Source organism: Convolutriloba macropyga, chromosome 6, assembly GCF_964194025.1.
Source record: "Convolutriloba macropyga chromosome 6, txConMacr16.3, whole genome shotgun sequence".
NCBI lineage: Eukaryota > Metazoa > Xenacoelomorpha > Acoela > Convolutidae > Convolutriloba > Convolutriloba macropyga.
Genome location: NC_134473.1, coordinates 57630307 through 57654787, shown reverse-complemented (window position 1 = coordinate 57654787; position 24481 = coordinate 57630307). Strand labels below are relative to the sequence as shown.

Genomic DNA, 24481 nt, shown 5'->3' with positions numbered 1-24481 from the left:
TGCCGCACCAAGACCTGACCGAGAGGCGTCGCATTTCACGCGTGTTTCGAGTTGCGGGTTGTAGTGACTATTAGCCGTAGCGTTCGCCATGCGGGTTTTTATTTCTTGAAAACAATTTTCATGTTCGGTCGTCCAAATGAATTTGGAAGACTTTCTCAATAGCGGACGAAGGGGGTGGCTTATTTGGGCTAAGTTTGGGATAAATTTACCAATATAATGAACGGATCCCAGAAATGAACGGAGTTTCTTTAGTGTTTTCGGTGCATCAAGAGCCAAAATTGCCGCAGTCTTAGATTCGAGCGGCGAGATACCCTCTTGTGATATATGATACCCAAGCCAGTCAATTTCCAGTTTTCCAAAGTGACATTTAGGTAAATTTATCCTAAGGTTTTCATCATCTAAACGTTGTAAGCACTTCATGACGTAATTTTTGTGACTATTCAGAGAACCTTTGCTAACAATTAAGATATCATCCAAAAAGCAATATGTATTTTCCAATCCAATTAAAGTATAATCCATAGCTTTTTGAAATTCTGCTGGCATGTCTGTAAGTCCGTAAAATCCTGTTTGAAATCTATATGTGCCAGTCTTATCACCACTAATTATATTAATATTGCAATGATTAGCTGTATTAACATCTAAATTCAAGTGACTGTAAGCGTATTTCAGATCGATCGTTGAAAAATAAGTTGTGTTTTGCGAGGCGGGAGCGCTTATTTGTTGAGAGATTGATTCAATGAGCGTATCAATATTCGGCATTTGATATTTGTTTTTGTGGATAGCTTTATTCAAAATTTTTGAATCCAATGCAAGCTTTATCGTTTGGTCTTTTTTAACAGTTACCACAATAGGTGAAATGAAATAATTATCTGGGCAACTCGACAATTTTATGATATGCTTTTCGGCTAGTAATTTCCGAAGTTCTGTATTAACTTTGTCTTGGAGATTGATAGGGATTCGTCTACCTTTTTGATGTCTAGCTTGGAAGTTCTTGTGAAATTTAGATTTTGCTACATGACTTTTTGATCGTCCGATGCGTGATACCAACCCAGGGAATTTTGTGGCTATTTGCTCTTTAAATTCCGATGACGCAATGTTATTGACAGAATTACCTTTTTGAAGTGTTGATTGCGTTACTGCAAGTCCAATTTGGTCAAACAAATCACGACCAATTAAGGACTTTAGGCCGTCAGCAACAACAGTGAAGATTGCTGTGTTGCATACCCATCCTTTGCTTGTGATCGGAGCTTGGATTTTTCCCAGTACCTGTATTGGCTCGTTGGAGAAGTTTCGTAATTGTGTTGGTGATGATTCGTGGATCCAGAAAGCGCGGGGGCTGTTCTGAACTACTTGCGACGCGAGTGAATGATGCAATATACTACAAGCACTCCCGGAGTCCACGAGTAGAGTTGTATTAGTGTTTCCAATCTTGAGTGGCATATTGAGGGGTTCAACTTTCTCTATTGTGGAGTCAATCATGGCCACTGTGTTGTCTTCTTCGCCGCTGCTGTAATCAGATTCATAGAGTTTTGGCGGTTGAACAAAGTTTACTGAGTCCTCTGGGTGTGGGTCATCTTCCACCACCCGAACCATCTTTTTCTTTGGATCTTGTGGTTTTGAGTTGATGATCTTTTGTTGTTTGCGGCAGACCTTCGCAAAGTGGTTTAATAATCCGCAATTATTGCATGTCTTTCCTTTTGCGATACATTTTTCGCGATGGTTTGGGAGCCAAACTCCACCACAATTGGAACAGTTGAGTGTTGATCTATTATTCTGTCTTGCAGCATTGTTGTTGTTGTTCTGCCAATACGGCCTTCGTGAATTGTTATTGAACTGTACTGCATTTACGTTCGCCGGGACAACAATTTTATTATGTTGTTGAATTTGGTGTTGATTTCGCATCCCGAGTTCCATATTGATTGCCAAATCCAATGCTTGACGCGGTTCCACAGTTTGTTTTAGTAGCTCTTTTTGAATCTCAGGGTCGATCAGATTTGTGATGAACACATCGCGTATCAGAGTTTCTTCTTTATTCTCGAAGTCGCAGTTTTCTGCCAGTTCTTTTAGTTTGCCGTAGAAATGTTCGACAGTTTCCCCCCTGAGTTGTTTTGTGATCAGAAAGACGTGTCTATCAAATGTTATGTTACGCGGGCGAATGAATGCTTCTTCTACGATTTTCCAGAAGTTAAGAGTTGATAGTGTATCTATCATAATGTGTGGGTTCTTACAATTCAAGATACGGCGTCCCTCTATTCCGATACTCAAGTAGAGGAGAGATACGGATTTTCGATCCGCCAACGACCACGGTTTATCGCCACACATTATGCCTATCTCGATGAGTCTTTGGCATTTGTTTTGCCAATTCATTTTTTGTTGCGCGTTGCGCGCGTTCCGTTCTCTTTCTGATTGTGCAGATGCACCCACAATCGTCTCTTCATAGATGGGTTCCAAGGGTAGCTCCACCATTTCAGGTTTCGGGCCGAGTAGCGTGTCCAAGATGATATTCTCTTTGGCTAAGAGCGCTAATTTGTATTGAACTCTCCACTTCTCCCAGCGAAGTGGTGGTCCGGTGTCGGTTTGTCCCAGAAGGGGTCGATTCCAAGAGGTGTTCTTTTCGTTGCTGACTGCGCCATGTCGTACTTTATTATTCTGCTGTGGTGATTCGCGTTGCGAGTATGCAGACGGAATGTTTATGATCGATTTGCGGAGCGAAATCTACTTTAACTTTTGTTTCGCTTACTTGCGGAGCGAGAGGACAAGAGGTAGTTTTACAAACTGAATTGAATTGCATAAATTGAGAGGAATGAAATAAACAGATTGGAGCCACTTGGGCACAGCATGAATACGTGATCAGACATGTCTGATCACGAAGCGGGAAACTATCAGACAACGGAATGAAATGATAAGATAAACAAATTGAACAAATTAATGAAGGTGAAAGTAATTGAACTAGTTTAAGGCATCAAATAAATTTTACTGCAATGATTAAATAAAATGAATAAATATACCATCAGGTATCACAAGCCCAAAACTGTGCTCTTCACATTTTTGCTGTTTTGTGAGTTCTTGAGTATTGGGCTTTGAAGTGACGGTAGTCAAACTTGATTGGTGTATGTTTGGTATTTTTTGAGCCAGGTTTTTTCTTGTTGCTTCGTTGAGGTTTTCGCATTGAATTTTAAATAATAAACAAAAAGCTGTAGAGAAATTTGCAGTCTTTTGTCACGCTTTCAATATTTTTTAACATTCGGGACCATGTTAAAGGTTAGAGTTTTTTTTAAAGGTTGTGTTTGGAATAGTGGATAAAGTTTTTTGCCACAGATGGAGTTCCAAGGTCATGAGTATTAAGATTTCCCTCAAGTTTAAATTCTTTTCTCATAGTTGTTCTTGTAAAGTTCAAACAAGTTCGTCTTTTTGTCTCCTTTCCTCTCTTAAATGTCCAAGTCTCAAGTCTCTAAAAATTGGACATATAGAAGTGTTAATCTTTCGCAGTTTTTATTGTTCTTTTTTGATATTTCTTAACGTTTATGGGCTTATTGAAACTGAAACACTTGGCGTTTTTGCGTTATGTACAAAATTCGTTTTATGACTTTTCGATTCAAGTGGTCAATAGAAACGTTTTTGAAATTGCAGTAGGAATTTCGTTTAAATTTTTTTTAAAACTTTGGTATGAAAGACGTTGCCGAGAAAGTTCAAGAAATTTTTTACTACTTTCTGCTATTTTCAAGTTTTTACTTGTCAGAGTCTTTTTCATTTTATGCATATTTTTTGCGTGACTAATAATCAAGCACAATATAACTTATATGTGCTAGTTTCTTTTTTCTAACTTTTTTGTCGGAATATTTACTGTAGAACAAACTGATAACAAAAGAATCTAAAAATTAAGTGACGATATTTTCAATGTCCTAACATTTTTTGGCACCATTTTGCGTTTTTCTATTACGCTCTTACACTTCATTTTAATGCCAATCAAGTCAAGGACTTTCTAGGTTTGTAGTCTTTTCGCCTGAGGTTTTGTACTGCTGTTTCTTTATCAGCAAATTTTGACCAAACGATAAGTTTAGAATTTTTCAGGTACAATCAGAAAACCCGGCCATCGTAGAGAATTCTTGTATTTCGGTTTTTTTATTTTCAGCTTTCCGGAGTGTCAGCGATTTCTCTTGTTTTTGCCAACATTGGACAGTTTGCCTTGTTTTTGTTCATAGCTGTGAAGTGCTTTGTCCAATTGCTGCTTAATTTTGCCGAAACAAGTTGAAATGCTTACATTTATGCTAATTCAGTCGTGTTGCTGATTGAAAAAGGGCTGCTGAAGTTTGATTTAACTTGTTATGGAAAATTGTGTGTAGTAACGAAAACTGTTTTTCACAAAAACTAGCATCAAATCAGTTCTCTTAGCTATATCTCTATACCTTTCAAGAGCACTACCTTTAAACGTGCTTAGACTTTCCTCATAAAACATAACTATGGCCATCTGAAGCCCCAACCACCAAGGAAACTAAATTGGAACTCGCACTGTTTTTTTCTTCTGGTAACCCCTCCATAACCTTTTTCTTTTGGAAACCCTTCTGGTCAGTTTAAACGGTTCTGCCCAACTATGTTTATGTAAGGAACCATTAAAATTTTTGATGGCCCGGAAGGGATAATGAGGTGAATGCTATTCTCATTGCGAATCGCTATTTTCAAGAGGATCTGGATTGTATTAGGCGCTGTTTTTTACGATCTGATCAGATCGCAACTCAATTCCACGCTTTCACTAAAATTTAATAGGACAAATAGATGAGACAAATAACAATCACTTTGGAAACATTTTGTTTACAAACCTCTTTTTGAAAATTAAGTACGGAGCTGGTTTTTATTTTTTATTAATAAAGCATATTTTTGGGCGGTTATCCGTGCAAAATCTGCTGATGGTTAAAAAGCTCCAATGGTTCATAACTACTATTGTATTACTCAAAAAACGGGCAAAACAATAATTTTTGACCATGATTTTTGTGGCTTTCTGAATTTTTGGTATTCTAATGTATTTTTCACATATTCGACAACATGAATTTTATCTTCAATAATTACAGGTTTCATTGGCGTTGCAGAGAATCTTAAGAGAACATTTATAAAATTTTCAGCAATTAGCTCATTATTTTTATGGTCTTGACGCCATATGTTTTTCCCGATTTTTTTTCAATTTAGTCTGTAGTTTTTTTTGCAAATTCACAGTCTTATGCCATCTCATTGCTGACAGATCCGATTGGCTTTCTGAAGAAGCATAGGAAAAACTTATTTACTGTTGTCCCTTTATATCTAATGGTTTTGATTTGGTCATGATTTTGAAAAATGGCAATGGCTGTGTAAAGACGGCAATGGCTGTGTAAAGGAAACAGTATTTTGAAAATCTGGATTACCTCCTGGCTTCCACTCTATTCGTTTCAGCAACAAATTCGGAAATCAAAAACATAGCCAGAAGACTCCGGGACATACTCGAAGTAGACATCAACTTTGGCTTTAGCCAACCACTCAACAAAACAAGTCACCTACTTAATCGATTCTCCTAATCATTTTAAATCAATGACAGGAAAAATAACTTCACAAATGCCAAAACTGAAATCTGGACAAACATCTAAAAGACTTTCGCCACAAGTTGTGCAATAATACACAAAGTGTTCTATATCAAAAAAAGGCTATCATCTGATATTTTTAAAAAATAGTAGCGGTACATACAAGGAAAACTGAGAAAAGCAAAAAAATGGAAGTCGGTTTTTTTAAATTCCTTAAAAAGTCAAAATGTTTAATCACGACAATTATTCTGCTAAACCTTTCAAATAATCATCTGCTCGAGCACGAAACTACCCAAAGCCCGTCACATAAACTCCATCAGAGAAAAGCAGCCATCAATTCCAAACAACGAGAAACCGGAAGGAAATTACAAATTAGGCTACAGTTTCATTTATTCAAGTAATGTTGCAACATTAACCCGGCTGCCGTAACTGCTTTATCTCCCGGGCCGAGGTAACTGCTTTATCTCCCACTAAAAAACGCAAAATTATGTAAGATTGGCGTTGAATTTATGTAAGATCTACGCTTGAGCGTAGATCTTACATAAATTCAACGCATTCAACGCTAATCTTACATAAATTTGCGTTGAATTTTGGCGTAGATCTTACATATTTAGCGTTGAATTTTAGCGTAGATCTTACATATTTAGCGTTGAATTTAGCGTTGATCTTACATAAATTCAACGCATTCAACGCCAGTCTTACATAAATTTGCGTTGAATTTTGGCGTAGATCTTCAATATTTAGCGTTGAATTTTAGCGTTGATCTTACATAAATTCAACGCATTCAACGCTAATCTTACATAATTCTGCGTTGAATTTTGGCGTAGATCTTACATATTTAGCGTTGAATTTTAGCGTAGATCTTACATAATTAGCGTTGAAATTAGCGTTGATCTTTCATAAATTCAACGCATTCAACGCTAATCTTTCCATTCCATTTCAGACCACTTTACGAATTCAAAAGTTTCTCACGCTTTTTTTTTCAAAAAGTCAGTTTTTTTACTGTTTTAGTGCTCTTTTCTAGCGCAAAATCCAATTCAGACCATTTTACGATTTCAAATTCTTCAAGTTTTTTCAAAATATTGAATTTTTTACTGTTTCGACCTCCTACACTGCACAGGTGAGAAAAGTGAAGTCAGCCAAAAATCACTTTTTAGTGCTCTTTCATAGTGCGAAATCCATTTCAGACCATTATACGATTTCAGAACTTTTTCAAGTTTTTTTTTCAAAAAATCAATTTTTTTCAGTTTCGAACCCTATATTGCAAAAGTGAGAAACATGAGGTCAGAAAAAAAGTTTTTTTTTCCAAAAAATTAATTTTTTACTGTTTCGACCCCCTATACTGCACAGGTGAGAAAATTGAAGTCAGCAAAAAATCACTTTTTAGTGCTCTTTTATAGTGCAAAATCTCTTTCAGACCATTTTACGATTTAAGAACTTTTTCAAGTTTTGTTTTCAAAAACTCAAATTTTTTCACTGTTTCGAACCCTATATTGCAGAGGTGAGAAATATGAGTTCAGAAAAAAATCATTTTTAGCGCTCTTTTATAATGCAAAATCCAATTCAGGCCATGTTACGATTTTAAATTTTTCAAGGTTTTTTTTGGAAAATTAATTTTTTTACTGTTTTGACCCCTATTCTGCACAAGTGAGAAAAATGAAGTCAGCAAAAAATAACCTTTGATTGCTCTCTTACGGTGCAAAAACCATTTCACACCATTTTAGGAATTCAAATTTTTTTCAGAACTTTTAAAAAATTTTAAATTTTTCCCAGTTTGCCTCACATCGTAAATGCGTTGAATATGCGAAGTTAAACACTACGCAAAATCAACGCAAAATATGTAAGATCTACGCTAAATTCAACGCAAAATATGTAAGATCTACGCTTTATAAGAACTCTGGCTCTTAAGGAAACCAAGGTACTGTGGCACAATGGTAGAAGATGCGACAAGCAAATAGGTCAGCAGTTCGAGTCCCATACGCAACTGGAGGTTAATAGGTTAAGTGGACGCTTTGATTTTTTGTAAGATCAACGCTAAATTTAACGCAAAAATATGTAAGATCTACGCTAAATTCAACGCTAATTATGTAAGATCTACGCTAAATTCAACGCTAAATATGTAAGATCTACGCTAAATTCAACGCTAAATATGTAAGATCAGCGGTAACTAGCGTTGACAAGTCGGAAAATTCACCGCAATTTTCTTACATAATTTTGCGTTGAATGCGTTGAATTTTCGTCTTCAAATTCAACGCATTCAACGCAAAATTATGTAAGAAAATTGCGGTAAATTTTCCGACTTGTCAACGCTAGTTGCCGTTGAGCTTACATTATTTTGGCCAAATTCCTCGGCCCGGGCTTAGTAATTTAAAGGAAGAATTTGTCTATAAAGCTCTCCCAATTTTGAATTTTTCCAACTATCTTCTAAGTTGAACTGCTTTGTGCAATGATGCTTTGTCTTTCTCTATTGCTGCTTCAGTATGAACAGAAGCAAAAACAAAACATAGCTGGCAGATTGCCAGAAAATAGCCGCAATAGATTCGTAGATCGGCAGTCTAAAAAAAACAGTAAAAAAGACAGACCAAAAAAATTTATCTTTTCATTGAAGGCTGATCTGTTATATTTTGATTAAAAATCTGTATAAGTTATTGCTGCCTCTATTAGCTGATCTCAAATAACCTTCATTTAGAGTGATACCCACCCATTTGACCTTATCTCTTTGAATTAAAGTAAATAAAAGTCAATTTCAAAGTGAGGAAGTCACTTTTGAGAGTGAGGTAAGTCAAGTGTGACCAAAAATTTAATCACGCGCATGAACAAAAAAACTCGCTCCACTAAGAGCGAAAAATGACGTCACACATGCAATTCAATTGAAATTGCATGAACGAATGAACAAAAAATGGCTGTGACGTCATATGGTCGTAACAAAAATCATGACGACGAAATAAAAAAAAACCAAGAGAAGGCCAATAATAGCCTCAGCCATCGCTGTGCGGCTATTAATAAACAAAAGTTTCCAAGCTGGCAGCAGCGCATGTTTAACAAAACACTTTTGCTCAATCCGTGAAAAGATCATTCTGGACCAGGAAATTGTCTTTAGCTAGAAATTCCATATATTGACCAATGAAAGGAACGTGCTTGACCCAAAACGCCCTTTAGAAGACTTTTACTCGAACAACGGAACAACGAAAAGAATTTTCGCCGACTTCAAGCAGAAAGTTTGAATTTGCAGTTTTAGTCAATAAGGGCCCTCCCTACTAGAATACTTCTGTCGTTTTGTAAGTTGAAGCTTAAAACCCAGTTGGGTCTGCGGAGTAAAAGAACAGAAAATGGAGTTGAAACGAATTAAATCCCACCAGCTTTCTTAAAACAATTTGCTCCCCCACCCCTTTAATTAGTGCAAACTTTCATGATTTGCTAAGCTAAAAAAGGGCAGTTGATAGAATTTATTGCTTTGAGCTAAAATCGTTTTTCTTACGCAGGTTTTTAAACGCATTTTTTTTCAGCAATCGTCACCTCTCTAACAACCTATTTTATCACCACATTTTAAAACTGCTTTAAGTTTGGTTTTTGAAAACTTATTTTCGAAATTGAAATTTTGTGTCTTCTTCACTGTCTATCAGCTCAAAACAACATAACCACAAAATTACAACATCTTGACATAAATAACTGTGATACATGTTATCAGATTTCTTTAAATTTAATGCCCCCCCTTATCTACGTGGCACGTAATTCTTGGAATGTAAGTTTAGATGATACGCTTCTTCTGAACTGCAGCAAAGTTTTTCAGAAAAGAGTTTGATGAGAAATTGTGCTATTTACGTAATCAAAATTGATAGCGCTCCATTTTTTATGAAAATAAAATAAAAAATTAGTCAGAAATAACCGTATTAAAATGATGCAAGATGAACACTTACAATTTGAATATGACAGTAATATTTTCGATGCTTTCGAGTTTTTCAAATAAGAAACATCAAAGATTGTTAAGTATTACTCGAATAAATTTACAAATCAAAGTTAATTGAAATCATTTCATTAATCAATATGCCAAACCAGGTACCTCATGCAATCTAAGATGATTAAAAGATAAAAACAAGATAACCTCGCCCTTAGAAATCAACACACTGCCCCTGAAGTCATTTATCGAGTACGCGTTGCAGTTTTAATTGAATACTTTAAATTAATAGTAGTTTATAGTTAACAGCTGAAGATTTGTTATGTGACGTATGAAGAAAAAGCTTTAAGAATACAGATGTGTTAAAATTAGACGAACGATATACAAAATACATAAACTCCAATCTAGACGAATTAGAGCGCTGTTTTGCGGCACCGTTTCGATGCACTCTGTTCATCTTCATTCAGTAAAATGTTTTTCAAATTTTAAATTCATTAAATACATTAAATTCATTAAATTCATATTTAAAAGAAGCAAAACAAAGTTATCGCTCAGATGACCTGCAAGATGAAGCAACAGATGCCGCAAATATGGGCAGAACTATAAAAAAACACTGAAACACAGTATCAAAGACCTAAAAATCAGTAATCGAGCAAACACGATATTGAAAAATTCGCTAATAATTTATGAAGACGTTTCAACGATGTAATAAAAAATATTTCTCTGCCATATGTTTCACAATTAGGTTCAATTGTGTCTCAATAGAAACCCAATGAGACTGTCACGAAAGCAACTAATTGAGAATATTAAAAAAAGAAAAAAAAAACGCGTGGAACACAAGAAAAGCACAAAAGCTTTTTTGAGATGAAGTATATCTGAAGTCATAAGGAGAGTCATTAACTTCCATTGAGAGATTCAAAAATGGTTCTAAGCACCATTAGCAAACGTGTATCAACTTTGAAAGATTTCGCAAGAAATCAAGAGCAAAAACATTGAATAATATAAAACGAAATGCCGCACTTGAAAACAATTCTAATTGAAAAATCGGAAACTAATTCATACACAAATTTCTCAATACATTTTACGGCAGATGGAACAATTGAGGGATTTATAATTTTTTCTTGTTCCTATTATTACTCCAGCAACTAAAATCAGCAATCTAATTTTACGTCACATTGCCAAGAAATTCAAAAACTTCAAACAGATCTTTAAAAAAGTCAGCGCCCCAAAACAATCCATATCGGCGTACTGTAAAATAGAAATACGGTGATATCACGCGGCTTCTTTGAGAAAATCATTGAACATGTAAAAGTCATGTAAAAAAGTTCAAAATAATTGAAATTTGTAGGCCGAATTATAGTTAATGTCATCCAACTTTAATTTCTTTTATACTAAATTTATCGGTCTTATTTCATGATGGGGTCGTGCGCATATTACAGTCATTAACCTTATCCCTGAAGCTAGAATTGTTTGAGACTATCACGAAAGCAACTAATTGAGAACAATAAAAAAAGAAAAAACGCGCGGAACACAAGAAATGCAGAAAAGCTTTTTTGAGATGAAGTAAATCTGAAGTCATAAGGTGAGTCATTAACCTCCATTGATAGATTAAAAAAGGCTTCTAAGCACCATTAGAAATTTTAAAACTTTCGCAAGCAATCAAGAGCAAGAACATTGAATAATATAGAACGAAATTCCGAACTTGAAAACAATTCTAATTGAAAAATTGGAAATTAATTCATACACCAATTTCTCACTACACTATTAAAGCAGATAGAAAAAATTTAGGCTTTATAACTTTTTTCTCGTTCCTATTTCTATTACTCCAGCAATTAAAATCACCGATCTTATTTTACGTCACATTGCCAAGAAATTCAAAAACTTCAAATAGATCTTCAAAAAGGTCAGCGCCCCAAAACAATCCATATCGGCGTATTGTAAAATAAAAATACGGTGATATCACGCGGCTTCTGTGAGAAAATCAAAAAATATGTAAAAGTCATGTAAAAATATTCAAAATAATTGAAATTTGTAGGCCGAATTATAGTTAATGTCATCCAACTTTAATTTCTTTTATACTAAATTTATTGGTCTGATTTCACGATTGGGTCGTGCGCTTATTATAGCCATTAACCTCCTCCTGAGGTCAGAATTTTTTCAAAAAATTAAAAAACGAGGAGCAAAAAGCCAGCGACAGACTGGCATCGGACGCACGAACGAGCCGTATGGGGTGATTATCTTCACTACTCTGATTTCATCTCCTTGTGGGGATTCTTCGACTCTCCCAAATAGCCCAGTTTCTATTGGTGTTAACTGTGTGTACCAGTTTCTATGTGTACACAACAATACATTCCGCTATCAATGGAGTGGAGGCTGATTGCTGTCACGCCCTCAGCCGTTCCCAGGAGGCGAAGAACTGAACAGGCGTTGAAAGCGGAATTGGTTAGAGATAAGCAGTTTTCAGCCTGTTCAGCGACATGCAGTCAAAATTAGGGTCCTGAAGTACGCTGAAACTATAAGTTGCATTGACTGCACCTAACATACTACAGATCTTCTTCCTGTCAAATTCTGTATGTGTTTTTAGCCTGCGAGACGCCAGCATTTTTCTATTATCATTCTTAAGCAGATAAGCCTACGATACGCATTCAGATTTCAAATTTGCTCGTTTTATTTAATAGAACAGCCCGAGCAGTGATGCTCAAAAAAAGTCACCGAATTTTTGAAAATTTTTCATGTTTGTTATCATTTATGAAATGCCTCAAAAATCTAGTCTTGTACTAGCAAAAGGTAACGTTGTCGTATGTTAAAAGAAAAACAGGAAGTGGTGCACTAATTAGTTGCATGTGCCGTGCCTAAACGACGGCAGAACAGCAATGACTCTCAAAGTTAGAATTGTCTTGCCTGGTTTTATTCCGTGCCAACCCTGTTGTGCAAAAACTTTGACAACTTCTGTTGCCGATGAGCGCAAATTAGTGTATATGTGAGTTCGAGGTGCAATAATTTCATCTTCCGAATCAAGTTTTATTGAACAAGTTTTACCGTATCAAGTTTTACCGAACAATCCTGTTTGGTTTTAAATCGGTTTTCAACCTCTGTTTCAAATGGGATTTAACCTAATCAGTATTTTTAGCGTATAGTTTCCGTCCTTATCTATACTTTTTAGTAAATTATATTGATTCGCAGCCGCCCTAAATGGAGAACTCAACAGGAGGAAGACACACTTAATACTAACGAAGAACAAGTACTCTATTTTGAGAATGGCATTCAGTTATGAGATTCAAACAAACGAAAATTTCACCGATTTAAAAACTTATTTTTACTGATTTGCTTAACAATCTCTTTTATATATGTAAAAAGTTCGATAAAATTTCAGAACGTCTGTCACGGTACATCTTCAAAATTTCAGAACGTCTGACACGATTATTGTTTCAACTTCTCTCTTTACTTTACTTTGTTAAAATTAGGATTAAAATTACTTTGTTTGGTGTGGAGTTTCGTCCTGGAAAAATTCTCATGCAAATATTGCTCTATTGTAAAGTCACTGAACTGTCAGAAAACTGCATAGACTTTCTTCAAGAAAAATGCAAGCCATTTTCCGATGAGAAAAATATCCTCTACTTGTCTTACACAACTGTCTAAAAATCAGAAATTTTTCCAATTTCATGATAAAAAACGTTCATCCAATTTTCGTTTGTCCAATATACTTAAGTGTTCTTTCTTTTAAAAAAAACGAGTAACTAAAATCAACTGGCGATCTCTTCGATTTTTCGGAGAAAAATTGTCAGTTTTTTTCTATAAATTTTTTCACGCAGTCATTTTCTCGCAAGACGAGCTGAAAACTTTCATTAAAAAACTACAAGTTACATTCCAATAATTTTACAGAAGATAGATTCTGAAATAGATATTGAAACTCAAGAAACAAACACCGTATTTGATTTTGGTCGCAAAAATTGTCCCCGCAATTTTTTTTTCTTGGAAAAAAAACTTAACATCTATCCTTGAGTAAAGCTGAATATGCTTTCTAATAGATTTATCATGAAGTCATCTAATAGTCTTAGCACAAATTGGCCTATAAACCAGAACTAGTTTTGTTATTGTACTTGCATCAAATTTTCTTTTCATTTTTCCAAAAATTTTGTGACATTTAAACTTCTAAAAAAATCGCAATATTTTTTGGGGAACATTTAAACTTTGTACATAAAAAATTGATATCCGGAACACAAAAATATTATGCAGGGACAGACCTTTTCAAATGAGTACTGAGTTCCGCGCCATTTTTCGTCGTTAACAACAGTTGGAAGGATTTTTGAAGCAGTTATGTCAAAGTCACAATTTTTGAAAGAATTATGTCAAAATCATGAATTTTGAAGCAATTATTGTCGAACATTTACTCCTGCACTACTTCGAAGCATTGAGTGAATTCAAGAACAAGAAATGGAACATGTGAGCCAAATAACTCAAAACAAATTTGAAGTAAATGGTATCAAGTCATTAACATAAAACAACTACCGTCGGATGGATTGCTCGCAAACGACAGGCGGGCGCAATGTAATTTAGAGGGCGCGGCCTAGAAATTTTTAGGGGTTTAAAAATCCCGAACCATGAGGAGTTCGAAGCCACAACCACCAGGATAGCAGGCTCAAATTTTAACCACTAAGCTAAAACGGCTTTGATAATCACTCGCTCACAATCGTTTAGAATTTAGCAACAATCTTTATTTCGGAGTGAAAGCAACTGAGGTCACGCAAAACCAAGTTCAACATGAAAAAGGCACTTGAACGCGAGGTGCAAAAACTGCCAAAAATGCATAAAAAGAAACGGACGTTTACAATAATTGCTTCAAACTTTGTTCGAGAGCAATTAATTATAAATTGAAAATTCTACCAAAGAATGCAGTACTATTTAAAATTTTAAATATAAGAAAAATAAGATATGAAAAAACCGCCGTATTAAAATTTTCCATAAGAAAAATCATGACGCCAGACCTGCCTGCTCAAAAGAAGAACTACTATTTCTTATACTAGTAGAGCTCAAATCAAGTACCTGCACTTCAACTCAAACTGCTAGGGCATTTACTGTTAATGGCTTTGCAAAGTCGAAATTCTTTAAATACTATGAAATTACCTTACAAAACAGGAAACAGCCCTAATTATTGTCATTTAACAACTTAGAAGATGTTATCTGCTTGTGGGTCGATTGCTATTATTTTTTCGTCGTATTTCACACGGCACCAATGACCTCTGATTAACAGGGAGTTTATAGCTAAATTGCGCGACATTTTGTCTAAATCATGACTTACATCACTTACGAGAAGTTTTGTAGATTGCATCGTCAACACCATCAAACATAGCCGACCAACGTCGGGCGAAGTGCTCTCAAACGACTGGCGAGCGGTTGCCTTCGTCAGTAGCTAGCTACAGTTTAGTGATCCTAACTTTAGCTTAAATGAAGGGGCGCGAGGTGAGCACAACGGGCGGGGGTACACCGTGGTGGGGGTGAGATTGATGGGAGGCAACGCTGGAACCGTATAATAGCAATTTTATAAAGCGTTCCGTCACTGGATCTCAACAACTGCGTATTCTATATGACGATCTAGATTAATCAATTTTCTCTTTTTCATTTTAAGGCAAAACAAATCAAATTTCCTTGTCCCGTTTTTAATTGCAAGTTTGGACTCACGATGAGTTCTTCGGTACCTCGAGTGCTGTATGCGATAATCACTATCAAACCAGATTTACATAGACTTCTAGTAATTTTCATCAAATGAATTGAGAAGTACAGCTCATCCTAGCTTGCAACTCTTGGCTAGAAAAAACAGTTGAGAAGCGAAATGATTTCTTTCTACATTATTGCGAGTCAAAAAAAAACGGAAAACAAATTTTCAATGTTTGTTATTTGTCTCAGTTGTTGCAATTGCAGCAAAGCAACCACAAAACAACAATATAAACAAGCATTAGCTGTTCTTATTAATACGAAAACATCCCTTCAAACTTTAGTAGTTGTTGAGATAAAAGAGAAACTTTCTTGAGATATTTTCTTGTCGCTACTTTGTTAAGTTCGAGCTGCTAAGAAAAAGAAATAGTTGAAAAAAGTCGTTCTAACTTCGGACTAAGAGCAGTCACAGCTTCGCTGATGTCCACAATAGGAAATAGTTGTTCATTCAAAACGTCAAAAGAGGTGAGCAAACGAATGTTGTGCTTGTATAGACAGTAAATATTATCCGTCAACTCCCTTAGCTCTTTAATACGTCCTTGCAGCTCCACCAAAAGACTGCTGATCTCTAAATCATCAATATGGGTAGTGTGAGTCTTCAACTTCTCCAGTAAAACGGCCTTCGATTTCGTGCCATCTATTTCAGAGTTGACTAATCTCAGCTGAAAATGCATTTGTTGCTTGTACAATTTCAAAAACTCCACTTTCGATAAAGTTGAAGATTTCGAAGACGGGAAAAATTTAGACGTTGATTCCTCTTTAGCCCGACTTGGAATCGAATTGACAGGCGGGAGGGCCGATGGAAAATTAGACGCGCCCGTTTTTGTCAAAAATGGAGTATCAGGGGTGCTATTACTCCGTTGAAACAATGGACCCGGTGGATTAGCAGACGGAAAAAATTCTTTAGTACCCGCAGTTGCCACTGTAGGGTTGAAAACAGACGCCGTCGGATTCAAATTTGACTTCAAATCTAAGTCTGGAGAAAGCTCGTTCTTACCAGAATTAAAATTTCCACCATTTCCAGACGATCCGTACTTGAGCAAGTCGCTGCCGAAATCAAAACCCGGGGGTCTGATGCCTAAACGCCCATTCAAAGAACTATTTTCCTTTGATGTCGGATTTGAAAACATTCCAGAGTAGACATTGCCATTTTGGAACGCAGAAAAGCCTAAGTCCCCGACTGGGATTGGTTCTTTTGAGCTGTTTTCAAAGTCGTTCGGCCTCGGTGTCGAACCAGTACTTTTCCTGTATTGAGCCATTGAATCTTGCACTGCCTGTAAACGATCAGCGCCGTTAAAAGGAGAATAACCTTGAAACAACGGCGTTTCTAAAGACAATTTATCGCCCCCTATTTCAGTGGTTGCCACAGCCGAAAATCTCGTTCCAATTGGGTTCCAATTATCAACACTTTTAGCAGATGTAGTCACAACTGAATTGTCTACTTTGCATGGATCCACAGTTGCTACAGGTTTACTAATTGGCTTAATTTTGCTAGCCACAAATGGACCATTCCCGAAGGGAACCTCGACGTTGCTTCCCATTCCAAAATCAGAGCTAGCTTTAGAGTCACTTTTATCCTCAACTTTGATACTTTCACTCTTCGACTGCTCGTCATCTTGTAGCTTCTTTCCGTCAGTAACTAGAGAAGCCGGTTCAGGTGGAATCACGACTGGCTTTGGTTCCGATGACATCAACGCTTGCATTTTCTGACTCACAGTCAAGGAATTGGTCGTAGAGCTTAGAGCTGAGAAGGCGTCCGAAACAGGATTCTCGATCAGACCATTAGTTATTATTGAATTATTATTACCTACACTTGGACCGTAAAAACGGTTGTCAAATTTTGCTCCGCGACCTTTTCCGGCTTTGTCTAAATTAAAAGCTTGGGTAGTGAATTCATCATTCTGAAAGGGGTCGAACTTCTTAATACTGGAAAAATCGGTCGAGAACACATCAAATGTGTTTTGGGTCTTAATGTTTTGAGTTTTGACCTTGTTATTATTTCGCTTACTATTTACAGTTATAAATTCAGTCATATCTTCCATTCCAAATTCATCAGATTCGTCCAAATAATCTTCGGGCCTAAAACCCGACGAAGATTCTTTGTCGTCACTATTCGTTTCCACATTTTCATTCATAATTTCACAATTTTCTCCAGATTGTTGCAAATTTGCATTTTCAGCTTTAATATCACTACGTTCACTTTCTTCCACTTGTTCCAATTTTCCATCACAGCAGTCAAAATTTCGAATCAAGCACGAGTTTTTCAATTTTTCAACCGTGGGAATTCTCGTTAAAGGAGTGCTAATTCCTGACTTGCGGGTAGAGGACCCACTTCGCTCTCGTGAGCTATTATTACTCGGATATTTAGACGACACATTTTGATGTTTCACTTTAAAAGCACGCTCGCAATGCGTCGAAGTACAGTGAACGCTTTTCAGAAGCTTCTCTTTGGTCGATACATTTCCCCTAGGAAGCAAATTGGGTTCAATAGATGGTGACGATTCGCTACGTTTTTCCGAAGCCTGCGATTTCTTCTTAGTTTTCTTCGGCTTCTCAATAGTCTTACTCAAATCAGTACTGTTAGGTAACGTATCAGTTGACCCAGAAGTTTTCGACGGCTTTTTGTTTTTAACATTACCGGTCCCTCCAGACGTTGAAGCCGCTTGGTTCTTCAGATTTTCCTTTTCCAGTTCAAGTTCAAAACCTCGCAGGTCAATATGCTCCGAGCTACTCTCTAACTCTCCCTGCTGCAAATCCGTTTCAACATTCGTCCAGAAACTTCCGTTCATCAAAGTGCGCGTATAGTCAGGAGTGTTCGGCATTTCCAGTTTGGGATCTAAGCACCATAACACAATTCAGAAAAATGTTCAGAAAAAACTCAGAATGAATATCAAGCACTCACTTCAAATTACAATGCTCTATCACTACTCCAAGCGCCTAATTAGGCTCAACTGTTGGAAAGCTAGAAAATTTTTTAAAGAAGTCATAACCCGTATAAAACCAATATCTTTATTTAGTTCAGCAGATCTTGAAGCGGGCGAAACTTCTTTTTCTTCTATTATAATATTATAACAATACATTAACACGTGCAAAAAATGAGAACATCAGCCATGTATCATCTTACAATCTAAGAGAACACATTTGACAAGGAGCTCCATCATGAAAATATTAAGATAGGAAACACATTTTTCTATCTACGCCTTTTCTGATTTTGCGAGAAATGTATCAAAAACATGATTTAAAATGATTGCAAACGTCAATTTACAATGCTAGTTAGAGCAAACTTTGAACAATTCTATCCGAATACAAATTCCCCGCTTCTGGAAGTCGACCACAATGTTTTATGGGTCGAATAATTACAGCGAAGGATTGATTCAAAATTTCCTCAACGAAGCCTTGATATTCAGATCGTTTTGCTTGTTACAATTATCTATTAATGTGTAGCAAGAAATGGTTTCAAATAGTTGACACGCTTCCCAATGACCGCAAATTAAATTTCGCAACACATTTAATTTATAGGCACTATAATGTATGTCAAATTCATTCTTACAAGAAACTGTCAAATTATGCCTGGTACAAATGAGGCCATTATACCTGCAGTCAAGCACTATTCATTAATATGCGTTCGAGGCATTTATCAATTTAATGTAGAAAGTGAGCATAGTTGGAATAAATAATTAAGGGAGCTAGGAATTAGAACCAAACCAGCGCAGGGCAGAATGAGAAAAATTTGAATCAGAGCTGAATGCTTAAATTTGATTGGCCAAATAATCTGATTGGCAGCAATTTTTCGCAAAAAATTGAAGTAGATTAAAAGTGCGAAATAATTAGTTGTCGTCTCTTGATTATCTATGGTGTGCGGTTGGGTTGCGCTCCACTCGGTCTCTCCCTGGACCCCCCCCCCCCCCGGACGGGGGGTTACAACCGCGTAAAAATTGCCTCCAAAGTAACGGGAAATACCCAGCTTTAAATCTCATCTAAGGTATTCTACTCTTCACCCGTTCAGCTCTACTGGCGTCGTCCATAAACAAGGCAGTAAACATATCGGGCAGATTGCCGTAAATAGCCTCCATTGATTCCAATAACCCAGATTGGGATTGAAAGAAAAAACTGCAGAAATTATTTTTACAATTTTTTTAAAGTGCGTCCTATTTTGACCAGAGTGAGCGACCTTAATTAGGCACACTCCTTCTTCGTAAAGAAAGGACACAGGCATTCGTATCAACACAAAAAAGCATTAGACCTGGCAGCTAAAACTAAATAGAACAAAAATCAAATACCAGGCATCCAAAACTGAATTTTTTCGTGTTTTATCTCTTTTCTATTCTGATTTCGTTTTTCGACACTGACTCTGTTCAATTTAGATTGCTTTACAGAGCAACTGCACTCTGAGCAGAGTGAGAGATGAAAGAAAATAGCCCAGGAAGTCACGAAGATCTCATGCAAAATATGGAACCAGCTGTGAACTAAGGTAAAGCGAAGCAAGACTCGAACTACAATACAAAGGATTGAAAAACTGAGAGCCTAACCATCAGCAACTATTCCAGGAAAAAATCATCATTACGCATATGATACTGCATACTTCAAAATAAATGCTGGACAAAGTCTTTAAAGTAATAAAAATACATATTTAACAAGGGCGTCAAAAATATCAAAACCAATAACAAGGCAAGAAATCATAGTTCTTTGTTAAAGCCAAGAAAAACTAATGAGAAACAAATTTAGAGAAAAAATCTAAAACGAGAAACTTAAAACGAGAAATGTGGACTCTCTTTTCAAACATAGTGATAACAGAATAACTAAAACAGATATTCACATTGAAGTCCTTGACATCATAATATTCAGCTTTCAGAAAGCATATAACATCTTCCTATTTCCACAGAGAGACAGAAGTTACAACTGAAGTACAAATTCAAAATTATTCTAGAGTTATTCAAATGATATCAAAGTCAATAAAGACATTAGCTACAAACTCAAACAAAAAAATCGAATACAATTTGTTTAGTCGAAATATATTCAAAAAGAAGGCTGATGAGACCTGTCCTCAGTGAGACTAAAAGACAAAAAACAAATACGGGTAAAACTCAAACTTTTATAAAAACAAATACTGTCCGTTTTATAAAACTACAACATATCAAACAGCAGCTTTAAATAGAATACCAAGCCCACTGTACCGGTCGATATTCAGACTAAATTCCGAGACAACAAAAATATCAAATATTTGAAACACACTCACTAAAATTACTAAAGTACTATTTAACGAAAGCAGTGCGCAAGTCAAAAAACCATTAGCTATTATCCATTAAAAAAGTTGAATTATATCTCATTGGAAAACCAAAAAAGGACAAGTTCCCAAAGAAACTGATAAGACAACTAAAAGAAGAAAATTCGGTAAAACTCCAAAATTCACCACTGATTTTCCAAAACAAGCAATGTTGTAGTCACAAAAAATAATTACTTTACCCTCGAATAGCGAATTTAATTCATCCACGAGAAATTAGAAATCAGATGAGGTTTCGCCTAATGACACTAAGTGACGAGAACAAAAAGAAAAGCAAATACGAACAAAACTTAAATAATTGATATTTTGTAAAAACAAGCAAGTTTCAAGCCGGAAAATCATTAGCTATGAAGTGAATCAATTAAATTCTTACATTTATGCCTCAATCAAAAGGCGATAATATATGTCAATAATGCTACTAAGTGACAAGAAAACAATAATTACATCAAATTGGGCAGATATTACTCAAAACGTACATGTGATTGGCATAACAAAGTCCGAAATGAGTGATCGGATTTTGAGACAATACAATCCACATCCTTTGGATTGTAAAACAGCAGGTTAAGTCCTGAAAAACAATTCAAAAATTTTTTTGTTGACGAAACAATAAACCAGACCTATTAACGAACCTTACAAAACCTAATTAAATTACAAAAAATTTTCCTTCATTTGAGTAAATACATACAAAAACGACAAAAAATTGACTTAATTTAATCTATTTTCTCTTAGAAAAAAATTAAAAATTATAAAAAAAGAAAAAGCCATTAAATTTGGAAGAGATACCATGTCAACCAAAAAAATACATTTAAAATGAATACAGAAATACAAAACTGTTCAAAAAACCGACTTAAATAGATCAAAAGTGCATCTTAGAGTCTAACACATTATAGTCAAAAACTATACTTAATATAATTGAGAAAAACCACCTTGGCCAAAAAAATAAGGTTAAAGTAAAAATACTACTCCGAAAAAGCAGAGAATTATCAAAAAATTTACCCGCTTAGCGCAGAAGTTTCTCACACCTATATTTCTTGGTATCTTTCGCTACCGTGATGAAAAAATTCACGACCCTTCGGCGATAAGGCGAAAGAAATTCTTCAGCTAATAGGCCAATTTTTGGACTAACAGTTTTGTGGAAATTAGGCGAATGGCAATTAAAACAATTGAAGGAGGTTTCTAAATATCCGCATGATAATGTAGTCAAGTGGCTATAATAATGGTTTTCATTACAAAAAAACATTTCACGAAAACAATCAAAAATTGACCAGAGTTTTGGAAATTTGAGCATTTTCACAATTTGATTTAACTGCAATTCCGTCAATTTTCCCTGCGTTCAATTAGTAGTTCTAAATTATTTATATTAAAGCTATTGATAAATTAAAGCTATTTTAAACATTCACTATTCCTTCCGTTACTTTTCTTAAACCAGAAAAAAAAACATTGATGACTGAGATGATATTGAAAAAAAGTGAAAAACGTTAAAATTATAGATGTTGAATGTACTTTAACACACGTTTTGCAATAAGAGGAAGGAGTCCGTTAGGGACATTGAACAACTTTACAACATAGAGTAATTTTGAAGTACCGTTAAATGTTTTAATTGCTATTCGTCTAAATTCAACTTCGCTTTAGAGATTTTCCCCTAATTGCTTCAAAAATTACTTTCACCTAATTGATGTTTCACCAAATATCCACTCCCCCTCTCGTCTCTCCAGCTGTTTTCTACGAGAAAAATATTATCCCGTGCGGTATTGTTTTTAAATCCTGTTTTAAAACAACTCCACGGGTTTAATAAAATTAGATAACCATAACCACTGTTTCGAATAGTTAGAAGACAAAACCGCAATACAATTCGAATTCTGTAAACCAAAAAATAGGACCGCAATTATAGCATGTTGAGAACACGAGCACGGCTTTAAATATAACGCACTCCGGTCGATCAAATTACTTCGAGAGTCGGGTGCAATTCTCTCTCACACTTAGCCAGGGATGGGTCATGATGCCACTGAGCAGATTAGAAAGAAGGCAATAGAACTCCCTATAGACCACTTCTAACTTTAAAAATGAAAACGAAACCGTGCCTGAAGCAAATTTAATTCGACTTCTAATTTCGTTAGCTGCTTAAGTAATGGTTAGGTGACTCTGCTTGAAGTCACTAAGCTATTTTGGCGTTTATCGAGAACCGCGAAGCGATTCGAGCTATTAAGTCAGAATTTCGAATTGACTTCTGCAGAGTCACTTAACCATGCTTAAAACAAAACGGTCACGTTTTAAAATGACGAAAGTTAACGGAAGTCAACTTCAATTTCTGGCTAAGTAGCAACTTCTGGCATTTTAACTTCTGGTACTGCAGACTTTCGGCATTTTAAAATGTGCACGCGAGTGTTCTAAACTCTTAATCAGAACAAATTAGATAACGGAAAATCAGAAGTCAAGCCTGAAATAATATCCAGACGATAAATAGCGAAGTGAGAGATTAAACAATTAGGAATAACATCGATTGCTCGCAAATTTTTCATTCGAAATAATTATGGTAGTTTGTTTTATATGCTTATTTGTTGTTTCAACCCCATATGTTGAGGAGGGGAGTCATGTACTTGAAGTACACCCTTTGATTCAGCCTACTTTGGCTGATCGACTTTTCTTGCAGGAAGAAGTGTGTGAGCGGTGTCACTTGAAAACGTTTAACGTCTACGGTATCAAAAAGGTCTTTATTGAATTTAGCCTTTTCTAGATGATTTGGAGACAAGGCGGTTTACAGTTTAACAAATTGCGACTTCAGTCAATTTCAAAGAACCTTTGAGCAAAATTACAATTTATTTCGACAAGCGGTTGCAATTCTCTCTCACACTTTAGCCAGGGATGGGTCATGATGCCACTGAGAGGATTAGAAAGAAGGCAATAGAACTCCCTATAGACCACTTCTACGTTTGGAAATGAAAACGAAACCGCGCCTGAAGCTATTTTAATTCGACTTCTAATTACGTTAGCTGCTTAAGTAATGGTTAAGTGACTCTGCTTGAAGTCACTGAGAAATTCTGGCGTTTATCGAGAACCGCGAAGCGGCTCGAGTTATAAATTTCGAATTGATTTCTGCAGAGTCACTTAACAATCCTTAAAATGAAGATGCAAGTTTGCATTGTAATTAAACAGTGGGAAAATACGTTTGGTTGATTCTTTTTTATCATATATACATCTTCAATCTACCACTTTTCCGTTCGATATCCTCCATCTTTACAGGAAAAGCTATCAAAAAAACTTGAAGGCTTTCCATAATACCCTTTGTAATGAAATGTAAACAAGAAACTATTAAAATTATCTCCATAGAAACAAATCTCAGAAAAAAAATCACGAAACGAGCCGAGGTTTCAATATTTGAGCATTTTTTACAATTTATTTAAATTGCAATTCTTTCAACTTTCGTCAATAGACAGTTCTAAATAAATTTTTATTAAAAATTGACAAAATTATTTCAAAATATTCCCACTTCTTTCCGTTAATTTTTCTTATCAAAACATTGGCTGTGATGGCACTGAGTAAAAGAGGCAAAATGAAAAAGATGATCCAAATTTTATGTACCTGCAACAAATATTTTGCTTGTAAAGACTACTGTTAAGGATACTTAACAAAGAGTGAAATTTGGAGTGCCTTGATTGTTTGAATTGCTATTTGTCAAAATCAAGATCACTTTAGTTCAGCATTTTCGGCTAAAGGCTACAAAAATTGATTTCGCCTAACTGAGCACGTTATCGCTCTAGTTATGTTCTCTGGCTTCTGATATTGCAATGGGCTTACTTAGCATTAGTTAAACCAATTAAAAAATGAAGTACCCTTGAATCCAACAAAAGACACAGGCCACCTATTGAGTTACTGCACTTTAGGACTCAAAACTATCTATTACACATTTAGAGTTGAAACAATGTATCCTCATACAATATACACATAGCTTACGTTGGTCTTATTTTCATTCCCCAACAATAAAACTTGCTACATAGAACAGGCAGAATCGATAATTACAATTATTTCTGTTTATAGTAAAGACAGACA

At 35.6% G+C, this 24481-nt stretch overlaps 2 protein-coding genes across 2 annotated transcripts in view; both read right to left on the bottom strand.

Moving 5' to 3' along the window:
• The window catches only part of LOC142341797 (uncharacterized), a 444522-nt gene that overhangs the window by 329604 nt on the left and 90437 nt on the right, over positions 1 to 24481 (bottom strand). The window lies entirely within an intron of this gene.
• Positions 15260 to 24481, bottom strand: part of LOC142341795 (uncharacterized) — a 78495-nt gene continuing 69273 nt past the window's right edge. The window contains exon 3 of the mRNA XM_075393030.1: positions 15260 to 17989. Within this exon, the coding sequence (XP_075249145.1) occupies positions 15507 to 17989 (2483 nt within the window). The 3' untranslated portion in view covers positions 15260 to 15506. The remainder of the gene's footprint in view (positions 17990 to 24481) is intronic.